Here is a 14,093-nt window from a genome sequence, read left to right as displayed (position 1 = left end):
CCCCCTCTCTCTCTCTCTCCTGCCCCCTCTCTCTCTCTCTCCTGCCCCCTCTCTCTCCCTTTTTCCTACACCTCCTCTCTCTCCCTCTTCTTTCTATCTCTCTCTTGTCTGTCTCGTCTCTCCTCCTTTTCCCTCTCTCCCCCTCCTCTCTCTCCTTCCTCACTCTCCTCTTCCTCTCCTCCTTTTCCCCTCTATCTCTCTTCTTCCTCTCTCTTCTCTAGCTCTCTCGTGCTTCTTCCCTGCGCTCTCTATCTATCCTCCTCTTCTTCTCTTTCTCACTTTCTCCTCTTCCTAATTACCAATGTGTCTCTCTTCTACAGACTGCTCTTAGCGCCTTTTTCCAGGAGTCAAGTCACCCGTATATCCCCCATCACCAAATGGTAAGCTGTGTGCATCGGCAGGTGATAGGGATTGGTGGTGGGGTGTGGGAGGGGGGCTCTGATCTAATACAGAGCAATGATGGTGTAAGGAGCTGTATGTAACACAGTGACCGATTGTTAGGATCTGGGAGATGTATGTAAAGGAGGGAAAGGATATTGTAGGTCTCAATATTCCTAATGCTCTCTTCAGCCACAATTCTACAGCAAGTACTTTATTATTTGGTTAGTTTCAGTGTCCTCCTGTGTGAGCGTATGTGGAATACAAAATAGATCTATTCACCAGAGCCTAAAATCATGGCGTAAGCGGAATCAGACCGGGTTCATGGTGCTGCATCAATGTGGCAAATAACCGTGCTTACCAAATTAGTAATCAAGTGGTTTGTCTGTGTGGTACAGAAAGTGTAGGGGCCACTTTGTATGACTAGGAGGTGTCCATATTGTGGACTGAACCAGTATGTAGCCTATCTGTTTGCTAGGAGCCAGTGAAATCACTGAGGCACTGCCTGACTTGTTTTTATGAGGTATTGGTTCCCATTGTTTGGATCGGCTGCATTATCATGAGTGTTGGTCCAGCTCACAATATGGCCGCCTTCAGCTCACAATATGGCCGCCTCCACTCTGTCTAGGTGGCAGGTCCACTTAAACTGCTCAGCTGCAGGAGATTTTGTATTATGTCTGTTTGATGCCTCTTGTTCCTAGTAAATTTATACCATTACCCATACCCAAACCATGTATCTTTCCGCAGTTGATGGGTGACAGGTTTCCTTTCAGCTAAGACCCAAATCCTTTTATTCTTTCTCTTCAGATGGGCACTCCTGCCAACACTCCCGCCACCCCTCCAAACTTTCCAGATGCCCTCACCATGTTTTCCCGCTTAAAAGCCTCAGAAAGTGGATACCTCTCTTCACTGGCCACGTCCCCACCTCTTCAGCAAGGTATGAGTGGCGGCCATTTTCCCCATGAGCCTAGGGGGCAGCAAATAGGTATGGACATGAGCTACCCCGGAGGTGCGCATCATTCTAACGGCACTAGAGGTGCAGAGCCGAACCCGGCCGCTGAGGCCGAAAGATGAGGCACAAAAGACTGAAGACACCCAGGAAGGGGGCAGGATGTGGCATGTAGACTTTATTTAGCCTGCTGAACTGCCCAAAGACCTTCAGAGTATTGCTTCATGGAGGCGAACCGATATCTCACCATCGCAGTACCACAGTGGCAGAGATCTTTCGGATAATCTATTACCTCACTTGCCTGCAGAGCATCGCACCGCTCCATCTGACAGCCTCCCGTAGAGACTTGTTCCTTCACTAACACGCTCTGCATGATACCACTGCAGAGCTGCCTGAACGTCAGCCATACCTCATGCTGCATTGTATGCTAGTGCAGAGCGTTTCAAGGCCTCTGAGATTTTGGCGGAACCTAACAAACAGTATAGGGATATGTCTTTGATGTAATTTAACCCTTTGATGTAATTTAATATGGACTTTCCTGTAGCGGTTTTAAGAGATGACAACAATAAATATTTTAATCTTTTATACACTGTAGCTGTTGACAGGATCTCTCCTCCATCTGTGGTCATGGTACGGCCTGCCATTACTATAGTTTGTGGCTTTACAATTGTGACCTGAGTGTTCTGAGGTGAATCGCTGCTTACAGTCACCTACATGCAGTGGAGGCAGCCATTTTGTGGCATGAGCATGGAGCCTATCAACATAGTGGAAGCATCTGCATTCTCCAGTTTATTAGCTCAGATCTCAAAATGGTGGCTTCAGTTTTGTGCCTCAGTGATATCCCTGGTTCTTAGAGAATAGACATTTACAAAAATGTTGGTTCATCTCACAAAATGTCTGACACCATATTGGGCTTCAGTGCTGCCACTGTTCTCTAGTCAGTAGATAAGCTGCATTTTCATGAATATCGGTAAAGCCAGCAAAATGGCGGTAACCGCTGTCTGTAGGCAACAGTTTTACTTTAATAGTCACTTTTGCAACTTGCTTACATCTGACTTTGTAATGAAGAATGCAAGACCTTCCACAAAGTTTGTTGGTAAGTTGTCCTCCAAATACTTATTTTTTTTTTAAAAGCGGAATTCTGGCATCCGTTTGAGGACTGTTCCATTTAATTTGCGCCTATTTGGAATTGTTGGCTATAATCCTCTGGATAAACCTAATTTAATTTCGAACATGTTTTAAATTCTTGTTGTTGCATCTGGCAAGCATTTATTCCACGTGTCTATTGCTTTAGTAACCATTTTTTGTGATATCAACCCTAAAGTTTCCCCAACCAGTCTAAAACCTTATTTTTATGTTCTGTCATTTAAATGATGGATTATTTCATGAGAATATTGCATCAGTTACCAAAAAAAAACCCTGCAAAAAAAGTTATGGCCTTGTATTCAGTATCAAATTATTATAATTGTCGATTTTATATTGTTTTAAATTGTTATGATCGTTTCATATTTGTAAATTTTAGAAATTATTTGTTTTTGTTTTGTATCTGATGCAACAATTTCATGGGAAGATAATCCCCTCCTGAACCATTTATGTACTTTGAGCGCCAGTTGCGTCCCTCAGTTCTGCTATAGGCAGGGCCGAAACTAGGATATCTGTCACCCAGGGCAAGGCAGTAATTTTGCTCCCCCTCCCTTCCCGTACTTGGATTTTGTCCTTGCTCCTCCATAAGGCAGTGCACTACTCAGACGTCCCTGGTTTAGTGACTTACATTATTCCACACACCATAATGCCCATTACACATTATGCCACACACTATAACGCCTATTACCAAAGTGCCACTTACATATTTTCCCCTGACACCATTTTATGCCCCACAGTAATGCTTCTAATTACTTTTAAATTACCTGCTTGTTGCAAGAGGTTTCATGCTTGTTGCCAGGGGTTTCATGGGAGAAGATGCAGCTTTCTGCATCTTCTCCCGGCAGCGCCAGCATTCCCGGCACTTCCGAGAACGCTATGTGCTGGCCTAACAGACACTAGAGGTCCAGTAGGACCTCTAGCATCTGTCTCCTCCTAGGCGGTGGCCATTTTTGGAGGGCCGTTTTCAGCAGATTCCATACGGACGGCTAGTCCATATAGAATCTGCAGCCCCCGCGGGGGGCCCTTCAGTACCCTCTCAAATCCGGCGCCCGGTGCACGTGCTCCTCTAGCTCCCCCCCCCCCCCCTAGTCGCAGCCCTGCTATAGGGGTCTATGTACTAAGCCGTGGACGGAGATAAAGTACCAACCAATCAGCTCCTAATTGTCATTTCTCAAACATAGCATGTAACATGGCAGTTAGGAGCCGATTGGTTGGTACTTTATCTCCGTCCACTTTATATCTCTCTAAGGCTTAGTACATAGACCCCTAAGTTTATTGAATTCTTTTTGTGGTAAGTTTTGTGCTTAAGACCCTGCACTACTTTTCAGCCCATTTTTGTGAATCCTCTATTTTATCACTGTCTGCGCAACGACGAAGCCTCCGTAACCAAACCCATTGGGGCCTATTCTGAGGAGGACACAAAGTGACTGTGCGCGAAGCTGTAGGAGCCAGATTTGCTTCCTTTTGCCAATGCAAGATTCCGTATAGGTCATGTGAGAATCCAAGCGGGAAACTGTGCTGCCTACTGATTTTACACAACCGCCGCAAACATCATGGCTATTTGCGTCCGTGAGAAATGTCTGACTCAGAATGAGGCCTAATGCCTCAATGAGGCCTAACTAGAGCTCTGTACAGTGGAAACAAGGACTCTTGCACTCATTCCTCTGCAGACAGGCATTTTGCTGGCCTTACTATTTTCCTGGTGACACCCTTTACTTGCCTTACAAAGTGAAATAATCCCCCATATCCTTCTCATCTTTCGTTTTGAACGCAAATTTGGTGCATTAGGGATGACTCCAGGATAATGAATGTACAACCCAAGCAATGTCCGTTCTGGTGCAATTTGTGAGGAGATTCTTCCTCAAGAACATTTTCGCACATGAATTGTCACCTGTCTTTTGGTTTGTACGAGCTTTGTGCCAGAATATCATGATGACAGATGATATATTTCAGCTTTATTTGATAGTGCGTGGGAGAAAATAAAATCTTAGAAGACATAGAAAGTCACAGGGTATAGAACACCCAGAAGAGGTCACAGTGGTCAAAGTGCTGGGCGTGGTGGTCCCGCAGTTTTCCTTTCCTGGGCTCCGCACCCTCAGAGATCAGGCCGGCGCTCTACACTGCTGAGTGGCCGTTCCAGTATGATTGCAGGCTCTGAGGCGGATGGCACATGAAACGTGGGCTGTGATGTGTCTGCGGAAGATGGCATGTTCGGGGGACTGCCAGGCATCTTTATGAGGTGACTTGACGTTCCTGTCAGAGATATGTGAGGTCATACATCGCATCTATTAACATTTACTATTAATAGCACCAGCATATTGCGTTGTGCTTTACATCCTGTATACCATGCCAGCTATTAGTTTGAGTCGCTTAATGATTTAGGTTGCTTGACGTTAATATAGTTGCTAGTCTCAATGGAACAGCAGCGGGCTGCATAATTAAGGGGAAGAAAACCGGTTACACATCAGTCTGACAAGAAGAAAGATGGCAGCTACCATGGTAGTATTGGGGAAAATAATGAAAATGTGATGACAAAGATACCTTAGTGCACCTGTCATCTTCACACAGGCGGCCATTTTGTGGGCTGACCAACTGTTCATGGGAATACAACCTTTACTCTACTGAAAACTTTGTTCCTCGTGTCTAGGTGATCTCACTCGTCCCTAATGAAATGATTATTGGTTCAACCCACAAAATGGCCGCCTGCGCTGGGTCTAGAATGGTGGCTTCTCTTCAACCTATCTCATCACTTACGTGTGTTCAGGCTGCTCGAGCTCCTGTAGTTTGAACTAGCAGAACGCGCTCTGGAAGGTTGATGAGGGGTCTTCACTCCTAAACACAAGATGGGTTATACCAGAATCCATGGTGCACAGGAGGCAAAGTCTGAGCTGCTAAGCTGACTCTTACCTTGCAAATCCCTCTCAGGAATGTGATTGGTGAAGCTCTTGTCCAACCGACCTTTATACATCATACCGTCAATCCCCATCAAGTCAACCTCGCTCTGCGTATGAGGGATGAAAGCTGGACATATTTATTACAGCACCAAAAAACAAGGCCAAATAAACACTGCACACAACTTGGGGCTAATACATAGTTGAAGAGGCGCCATTTTATCCGACTTCTTGTCTGGTATTAAACTACAGTTGCCCTCATTGTTGTAATAACAGTTTTGAGGCCAGGTTGACCATCCCTCATCCTACTATGGCAAGTGAAGCCTAAAAGGAAGTTGCTTGTTAGGTGGGTGTTTAATGAACCTCCATGTTCCCAAACTGGAGTAGCATTGTAATAGGGTATGGGATCATTGGGAACAATGGTTTCCATTTTCAGGCGCCAGTAGCCATGAGAGACCTAAGTGTGAGTATCGGAGGAGACAGGAGATCAACTCCTTTATTACAGCAATTTTATTATAATCTTATTTATTATAATTAAACAACATAATATGAACATCTGTAAATATATTGTTTCATGTAACACCTCATTAAATATATATGGGAGATGTACTTGGCTTTTTCCTCAGTCACCACTAAGAAGAAAAGCATCAAGGATCTGCCTGTCTAATTTACCTGTGAGCAGGATAGGGTGATGCTGTGTACTACGTTACATTATAATATCTACCAAACATTATAAATCTTGTGGGTTTTGAAGTGCAACCATTTTACACATTGGACAATTCAGGTTACTAAACAATAGAAAATGGAGGTAATGCTGTTCAGTCACTACATACAAAGACCTGTTAGTAAGCGCTGGGTTTGCTAATCTCGTAGCTCATTGGCTGCAATCTTACCTATATTTCAACTGGAACCTTAAACAAGTTTTACAGGTGCACTTACATTCTTGTATGGCATTTGCCCTGGGTCCCCGTATGGGAAGACTGTGGTGAGATTATGGCTGCGGGAAGGAATCTTTCTGTGGTATGAGCAGGACGTTTGGGGTCTCAGGGGTTCTGTGTACTGGAACTCGGGGTCAGTCATCTCCTGAGGCTCCCTGAAAACATGAGGAACTAGGTGAAAATGGGGATAAGGTGTTAGACTCAGACTGAGCCAGTCCTGTGTAAGGCTGGGCGTTCATCTAAAGAGTAGCAAAGAAAAAGTTGGATTTTGCGCAAATTTTGCAACGGTCTTCGGATTTTAACCGATAATGGTCCCGTGTTTGGAAATAACATATTTTGATTAAACGGTGCTAATTGGCCATCCTGCCCGTCACAGCCATTAGGCAGATGAAGACGGATTTTCTTGATACAAGTACAATAAATGTTTAGGGGTGATGTGATATTTTTATTTACATCCTATTTTTCGCCTATCAGTGAAACCTCCGCACACCGGCTGTGACATATTTATAAATGAAAGTCCCGTTTTCCCATAGAATTGTATCTGTGTACGGGATGTCCGATTATTAAATGTCCCTCATTCTATAGAAACAATTAGCGTATTTAGGGGTCTAGTTACTAAGCAGTGTTAGGAGACAGAGTGAAAAGTGATAAGGTGCCAGCCAATCAGCTCCCAACTATCATCTCACAGGCTGTGTTTGAAAAATGACAGTTGGGAGCTGATTGGCTGGTACCTTATCACTTTTCCCTCTGTCTCCTAACACTGCTTAGTAAATAGACCCCTTAGCCACACAGCGGCTTTTATCATTAGAAAAAAGACGGAGGTATAGGTCCTCATTAATACAGGTTCCCAACACATCTCACTCATGTACTGTGTGTGTATCACCAGCTCTCTCTATCGCGTTGGCCGATTGTTGTGAATAAAGTCCTACGTTTGATGTGACATGTAGGCATGCCCTGTGAATACTGGCGTGTGGTATTCTGTGTATAATATGACTGAGGGTGAAGTGTGAGTTTGTGGGGATGCCCTAGGAACCCCCTCATACCCGTTGATTTTGTTGCGGCTGTAGTCTGCAGTGTTTGGGCGGTTACGGGGGATCAGAGGGGCTGAGCGCACTGTAACGAGGTGCCTGAAGGGGGAAAAAAAAAAAGAGACTTGTTTATTGAAAGGCAATATAATACAAGCCATACAGCCAAATATAATACAGTATAAAGAAAGGGGGTAATGTGTGGGATGGCTAGGGGAGACACAGGGAGTAATAGCCTTTACAGCACAGCAGTAACGCATTTGTTTACTTACGGCGCCGTTGCCATGGTGACAGGCCGATCACAAGAAATACACTTCACTCTCTCAAACAGCTTCCTGCGGACAAGCAGATAAGTGGCTCTTAGTGATAAGGAGACAGGAGCGGGTCTGCTGGCGGCTGCGTGGACACTTACAGTACTCCCCTCCTCCCCCTCTGGCACCTCTATGGCTGGCAGCAGGCACCTCATTTGTTTTTCCATCCGTACGCCGTCTAGCATACATACACAGGCGATGTCATTATCACTGCCAGTAATGACTGAATTTTCAAATCTGACTTTAAAAAAACGTAATCCATGAATTACTGAGCTAATAGTGTGCTGGGTACACACTGGCTGATATATCAGCCGATCAAATGATCGGCCGATATACCTTGTACGCATCGATTTGTCTGTGAACGTGTCGGCTGTGCTGCACCGCTTATGGCAGGTATATCTGACCATCGTGCTGTTCGTATGGGCAATCAGCCGACCGTCCGTACACTTGCAGCGGAGGCCAGACACGACACGCCCCAACTCCCCCCCCCCTGGCCAGTTGGACCTGCAGCCAGATGACACTTGATGGTTGGTCAGTGTGTATGGACAACAAACATTTTAAAGCTCTTTTGTTTTTTGGGGGGGCGCAATATCATGGGCCATGTCCCAATGTGCGAATCCTCCCGTCGGCAATCCGTACAGAGTATAGTGGCTGCCTAGTTTAGCGTTGGTAGTGCTGACAGATGCAGAAGCACCCCCCTCTCAGGCTTACAGCTAGTACGCCGGACAGAGCTCAGCCATTTCCATGACATATTTAGCTGATTGATATAAATACTTATCAGCTGATGTTTCTTCCCCTTGAATAGAGGGCTCAGCATCACATAGGCGGAGATAGATCAGGCAGTGTAAACGGTGGGGAACTGGATCAGTGGAAAAGTTGCCCATAGCAACCAATCAGCTTTGTGATAGCATTTATCAAGTAGATTCTATAAAATGATAGGTAGAAGCTGATTGGTTGCTATGGGCAACTTCTCCACTTTTTACACTGCTTGATGCATCTCCCCCCATAATGTCAGGAGTGCCTGAAAACCTCCCTACAGGGATCCAGTGTCTAGAAATGGGCAGAGATTTGGCTTTGCCTAATGGGCGTTACCAATGGGACTGCAGGTAAAAACACCACCCGCCTACATCCTGCAGAAAGAGGACTGATGAGGACTCGATAATATACAAAGCAAAGGGGATTAGGGGGACATGCGCCTCCCTGTATCCCAGCAAACACTCACTTCCTGATGCCGGCGGCCCCATCTGGATCAAACGTTTGCGTAGAGCTGAGATGCTTCTTAAGGAATCTCCAGAGCTCCTCCAAGTCTTTGTGAATGGATTCCAGGTCCGATGGGCTGAGCTGAAAGGCAAGGACACACACACATACATTGCTCATCAACATAGTACACATGTGACATCTTAAAGGGTAACTCTGCTCTAAAACGTTGATACTGGAAATGGGACTTCTGCCTGACATTGCCTGCTAAATCCTCAGAGATATACTTAGCTCCTACACTCCTAACCCCAGGACATGTTCTTAAAATTGATTTGTGCGGATCATGCTGGTACACTGGATGTTCCCCACATTGCCTGATTCAGATATTTGCGCTGCTGCGTCCACTCTGACGCCAGTTGGCAGGATTGTGGGTGCGATAGTACAAATGTTAGCATCAGACTTCCCATTGTGCAATAGCAGACGCCGGATGGTGCCAGCACTGAGATGCCCATTTTCTGCTCCCCTGTACGCAGTAGCACCGGTGGTGGGTATAGCCAGACCGCAGTCAGGGCACAATCGTGTGCACCATCGACACTATGGCAGGTGCAGTGTCTCCGCCTGAATATGGCAGCTGTGAAAGTGGCTTTGTGTCTGCGAACGCAGCCCGCTTTCACTGACACTCCCATAACGCGCCCACGTGACAGATATTTTGGCGATCACTTCAGGCTACTTCCCAGTCACCATCCAAAATTCCCCGTCTGCCTCTTAAGTTCTGTTACCAGCTCGAACGATCGCAGGCGCACCATTGTGCGTACACTGTGGTACGCATTGGCGCCTGTAGCAAATAATCGCTGAAATCCGCCTACATCGGCATTAAGCTCACTTAGCGCCCGCCTCTGGATCAGGCCCTGTATGTTACAATGAAACGGGGAGTTCTAACTTAGTATTATTTCTTTGTATTTGTCTAACCGGTTATTAAAAAAAATAAGTAAGTAAAACCATTAGTGATAGCTAAGGGTTAATGCTGTCAGCGAAGCTGTATGTTTTAGCTAGAAGTGCCTCTTTAATATGTGTTTGATGGTCTATGGGCCTGATTTAGAGCTGGACGCAATTACGGACGCAGATCGAGCGTCTGCTTGCCATCACGTGTGCGCTGCGGACGTATTGCGACTACGGATGCACAGAGAAATCCATCGCAGAGTGAGTGACAGGCTGTCAGCATTTGGGTGGTCAGAAAAACGCAGGCGTGTCTGTCCGTTTGAACGCAGGTTCATGGGCGTGCGTTAATTAGCGACTGCGATCTACGCAGCTCTGCGTGTCAGGAGAGCTCCCAAGGCTGCGGCAGGTTAGACCTGCTGCAAGGACATGATGGCTGCTCGATGTGCGTCGATGTTACTGATATTTATGTAGTAAGCGGCATCGTACGCATATAAGAAAGCAGCAGTGGGCGCCCTTATGCTCGGGTAAGCTGTGCAACCATTAGAATATTCTCGCGGCTGCCATGTGCACAAAATCGAAGCTGCAATGGCATTAGCGCGCGTCCCTGAATAAGGCCCGGATTGCAGGACCTATTCTGTACATGCTTTGTCATGTACCTGTAGATATAACAAGGCGAGAGTTGCTCTTTTATATAAATACAGATGTCAGGTTACGTTCTGCTTTGTCCAGGGGACGTATCGGCGTGCGTGGTGTAGGTCATGTGAGCCAGCCTGGTGTCTACCTATGTGAGAGTAAAACACGTGTGTCTCCTAGTGATGTGCATAGCTCAGGTCAGGGAATGTGTGGTTACAGAGGGAAACACAAACAATGGTCGCTCAGCACTAACACATAACCCTATTGTCCTCATAAACATAATATTTATGCCTTGACAAAGATCTCGGTTAAGAGTGAAACAGCAGTTGACATGATCGCTCCCTTATCTGATGGGCCGAGATAAGTGATCGCGGCTTCCTGCTGGATTCCTGTATCCATGCGAGAGCACCTATAGAGGCATTAGGACTTGCATGTAATTCTGTGGTCTTGTCTTAGACGCTGCCGCTGACTGAACCTGGGAAAGGCAGATACCACCTCGCAGGTTCATTTATGCCAGTTACCTTTTTAAAATAAATTCCGTTTCGGGTAAAACAAAATTCTCCCCATCCTCCCCAAGGTTACTCCTGGGAAAAGCTCTGTCCTCCCGCAGGATAATGGGACAGGAGAACATGGAGGCTAAAGTGATTGGGAGGACTTTACCATACAGCCAACCTGGCAGAGAGGTGGAGCCACATCCTCTCAGAACCTCATAACAGGTCTTCACATACCAAGACTCAGGGCCTGCTTCCGAGTGGGATGCAGCGGCGATGTGGAGCACATGCCAGGGGCGTATCTAAAATGGGTGCAGGGTGTGCGGTGCACACAGGTCCCCGGGTCCAAGGAGGCTCGCACCGCATACCGTGCACCCATTTATTCAATACTTACCTCTCTGGAGTCCCACATCAGCAGTAGCTGCACTGTACAAATCACCGACAAAATGGCGTGGCAGCCATTTTCCCGGTGTTTTGTGTATATGCAGTAAATTAAACGCTCAGCGCTAGAGTCTACTAGTGCCCGGAGTCTACTGCTGCAGTTGCAGTAAAGAATTGGGCACATGGTAGCAGAAATGTAAGGGGCGCTCTTGAACGGTGACTGGGAGGGTAACAGGGGGGGTGGCTAAAAATAAGCACAGAGATTTTCCATGTTTTGGAAGTGTCGCGGGCGTCACTGAAATTGGTTGTGTACATAGACGCTCAGCCCATATTAAGACAGAAAAAATGCACCTGCCATAAAGCTGGTGCAAGTTTTAATGGTGCAACCGACAGTACACACCATGCAGTATTTCAGCGTCTGGGGACGTTGACAGTGTGCATCTCGTTCCTTGCACGGCTGTACACCAGGGAATGGCTATGTAGCGGTATTAGCATTAAGAGGCAGACAAGACTGCGTTAACAGATTTAGCAGGGGCTGTATCTGCGTTGGCTTTAGAATCAGCCCCTCAGTGGGACACAAGGAGCCCAGTCTTCTTGAACAGGAGGGAGATAAAGGTCCATGTCTGTTTTGGGTCATACCCATCAGGTATATCCTGGACATAATACACAGAGGTCACATAGAACAGTTCCAGTTCCTTCTTAGGGTTTGTTTCTACCTTCTGTCTCCAGATCCCAGAACTTTGGAAGCCACTAGACCTTTCTCAGGGAGTCTGGATAGAAAGAAGATATCCACGAAGTTCTGCCCAAGGTCAGGAACACAGACGTGCTCTCTACTCTATTCTTCATCCAGGAGGAGTGAAGGGAGAGAAGAGTTACTCTGGTGAATACAATGAATTCCTTTGCATTGACTACTTCAGGAGGACGGTGTCAATAAAGGTTGTGTCCCAACAATAATGGGTGATTGGCTGGCCAAGGTCATCACGTACCTCACACTCCTTGTTGCCATTAGGGGTACCACAGATTTTATGTACTGTGGACGGCAGTTAGAGATGGCGTCACTTTAGACCGGCCCTGTGTCCTGTCTCCATCATAATCATCTTCGTAAAGCTATAAAACATCTGACAACTTGTGAAGGCACTGAGACATTACAGAGTAGTCCCGAGGTCTGTCATCACAGCAATGTCAGGGAGATCTTCTGCAAAGATTAATCTTGCAGAGAGACTGGTCAATGGCTGCAGCAAGTCTCTAGAGATGACCACACTGGGACATTGTCAGAAGGACGTTTATTGTTTTCACCATTTTAGATGGGTTCAAAAAGGTTATGTCACATTTACACCCAATTCACTTTCCGTCCTTAAAGATGTCAACAATTACAATCAACTAATAGTTCTGTCACAGCTCTCAGGTGTATAGTGGATGCAACCCGTATTTGGGGATTGGTGTGACCTATTTCTGAGGTGCTGAGTCTAATGTGCGGGCGGTATTCACCAGGGACCCTCGCAAGAAGGTATGGACTTGGCTGTGTCCAACACACAGGTCGCGGCCCTCAGGATAGGTTCCCCCTACACAGGTGCTGGTGAACTCTGGATGGAGTGGAGAGGACTTTCAGCGTAGTCAACAGGCCGGGTCAGAACCAAACGGACAAGACAGTACAAGGGAGCAGGCGTATGCGGGTCACCGAGAGTAGTCAAGGTCAGAACCAAATATCAAAACGCGGTACCAGGGGTCAGACGAAATCGGAGTCACAAAAAGCCAAGGGCAGGGACAGGTAACAGGATTTGCACAGGAACACTGTAGTAAGGTAATGGAGCCTATACTCTGGCACAGGAGTGCTCCAAGGGACGTCCTTAAATAAGCAGGCTTGTATCTGGCGCCTACTGTGATATCAGCAATTATGTGTTACTGCAGGTCGGTGTGCGCGGTCCTGGAAGAGCCGCGTGCGCCTGCAGTTTGACAGCTGCACACAGCGGTGGGAGACGCATATATCAGCAGTGGGCGCCGGGGACACTTCCCGGCCGCTGCCTGCCGCCTGGGATTCCAGTGCTGCCGGAACCGGTGTGACAGCGTGTGTGTCCGGCGCACAGTGACAAGTTCTTAGTAGTGAAGCCCGTCACAGTCAATCCTGGTAGCAGCAGACAAACAATCTCAACCAAGACATTTCTTTGGCTGCCCCATGCTGGGCCAGAATAATGATGGATGCCAGCATGAGAGGGTTGGGTGCACATCTCAACAAAGGGAGATCGCACAGGGAACCAGGCCAGTTTATGTGCAATCACGGTCATCCAAAAGAAGGGGGCAGAGGGCAGCACATTCAAGTGTACTCCCTGGGTCCCCACATGTTAAGGGCCCCCACACCCATCGGGGTTAAAGTGGACCGGAAGAGACGGAACCAGTTCCGCCTCCTCTGGCCAACCTAACCCCGGCGCCACGCGGAGGCTCCATTTGCTAGGTGCCCGCTGTAACCAGTGGGCGCCCGGCTCCCTCCCCGCAGCCGGAGTCGGTTAAGTCTAGACTATACAGTGCTGATGGACCTATGACGTCACACCCACATGACCCGGCCTGAAAGGGGGAGGGGCGGGGATGCTAACTGGGGACCAAAAGTGGCCCCTCGCGGGCTCGCTATGCTCGCCACGCTTCCGGCACAGTGGTTCGCTGTGCTCGCCACAAATATTTATTCCCCCTCTATGCCCACGTGGATGGTAACGCAGGAGCGGTCTAGCCTCCTGCAGCGTTCACGTGGTGGATATGTCACAGAGGTCCTTTAGCCACATAGGAAATAGCAACCAGCCGGAGTCGGAGGCAGTGCACTATTTACCC

At 47.3% G+C, this 14,093-nt stretch overlaps 2 protein-coding genes across 4 annotated transcripts in view; one reads left to right on the top strand and one right to left on the bottom strand.

Annotated features, from left to right (window-relative positions):
* Positions 1 to 221: 221 nt before the first annotated feature.
* UBALD1 (UBA like domain containing 1) lies at positions 222 to 1,921 on the top strand (the record flags this gene model as incomplete). Its single annotated transcript, XM_088446866.1, has 2 exons — positions 222 to 380; positions 1,186 to 1,921. Coding segments are annotated over 2 exons (426 nt in total), but the record flags the coding sequence as incomplete, so codon positions are not given.
* A 2,497-nt stretch (positions 1,922 to 4,418) lies between these two features.
* The window catches only part of CUNH16orf96 (chromosome unknown C16orf96 homolog), a 39,897-nt gene continuing 30,222 nt past the window's right edge, over positions 4,419 to 14,093 (bottom strand). For all 3 annotated transcript variants that reach the window (XM_088446864.1, XM_088446863.1, XM_088446865.1), the window contains exons 11-17: positions 8,858 to 8,976; positions 7,597 to 7,659; positions 7,343 to 7,426; positions 6,301 to 6,454; positions 5,378 to 5,471; positions 5,225 to 5,302; positions 4,419 to 4,723 (exon numbers count right to left, since the gene is read on the bottom strand). In XM_088446864.1, the coding sequence (XP_088302990.1) occupies positions 4,566 to 4,723; positions 5,225 to 5,302; positions 5,378 to 5,471; positions 6,301 to 6,454; positions 7,343 to 7,426; positions 7,597 to 7,659; positions 8,858 to 8,976 (750 nt within the window). In that variant the 3' untranslated portion in view covers positions 4,419 to 4,565. The remainder of the gene's footprint in view (positions 4,724 to 5,224; positions 5,303 to 5,377; positions 5,472 to 6,300; positions 6,455 to 7,342; positions 7,427 to 7,596; positions 7,660 to 8,857; positions 8,977 to 14,093) is intronic.

The sequence above is a fragment of the Taudactylus pleione genome, unplaced genomic scaffold (genome assembly GCF_031769625.1).
Source record: "Taudactylus pleione unplaced genomic scaffold, aTauple2 ptg000407l, whole genome shotgun sequence".
NCBI classification, from domain to species: Eukaryota; Metazoa; Chordata; class Amphibia; order Anura; family Myobatrachidae; genus Taudactylus; species Taudactylus pleione.
The sequence above is the reverse complement of the archived record's forward strand: the minus strand, read 5'-3'. Positions and strand labels throughout refer to the sequence as shown.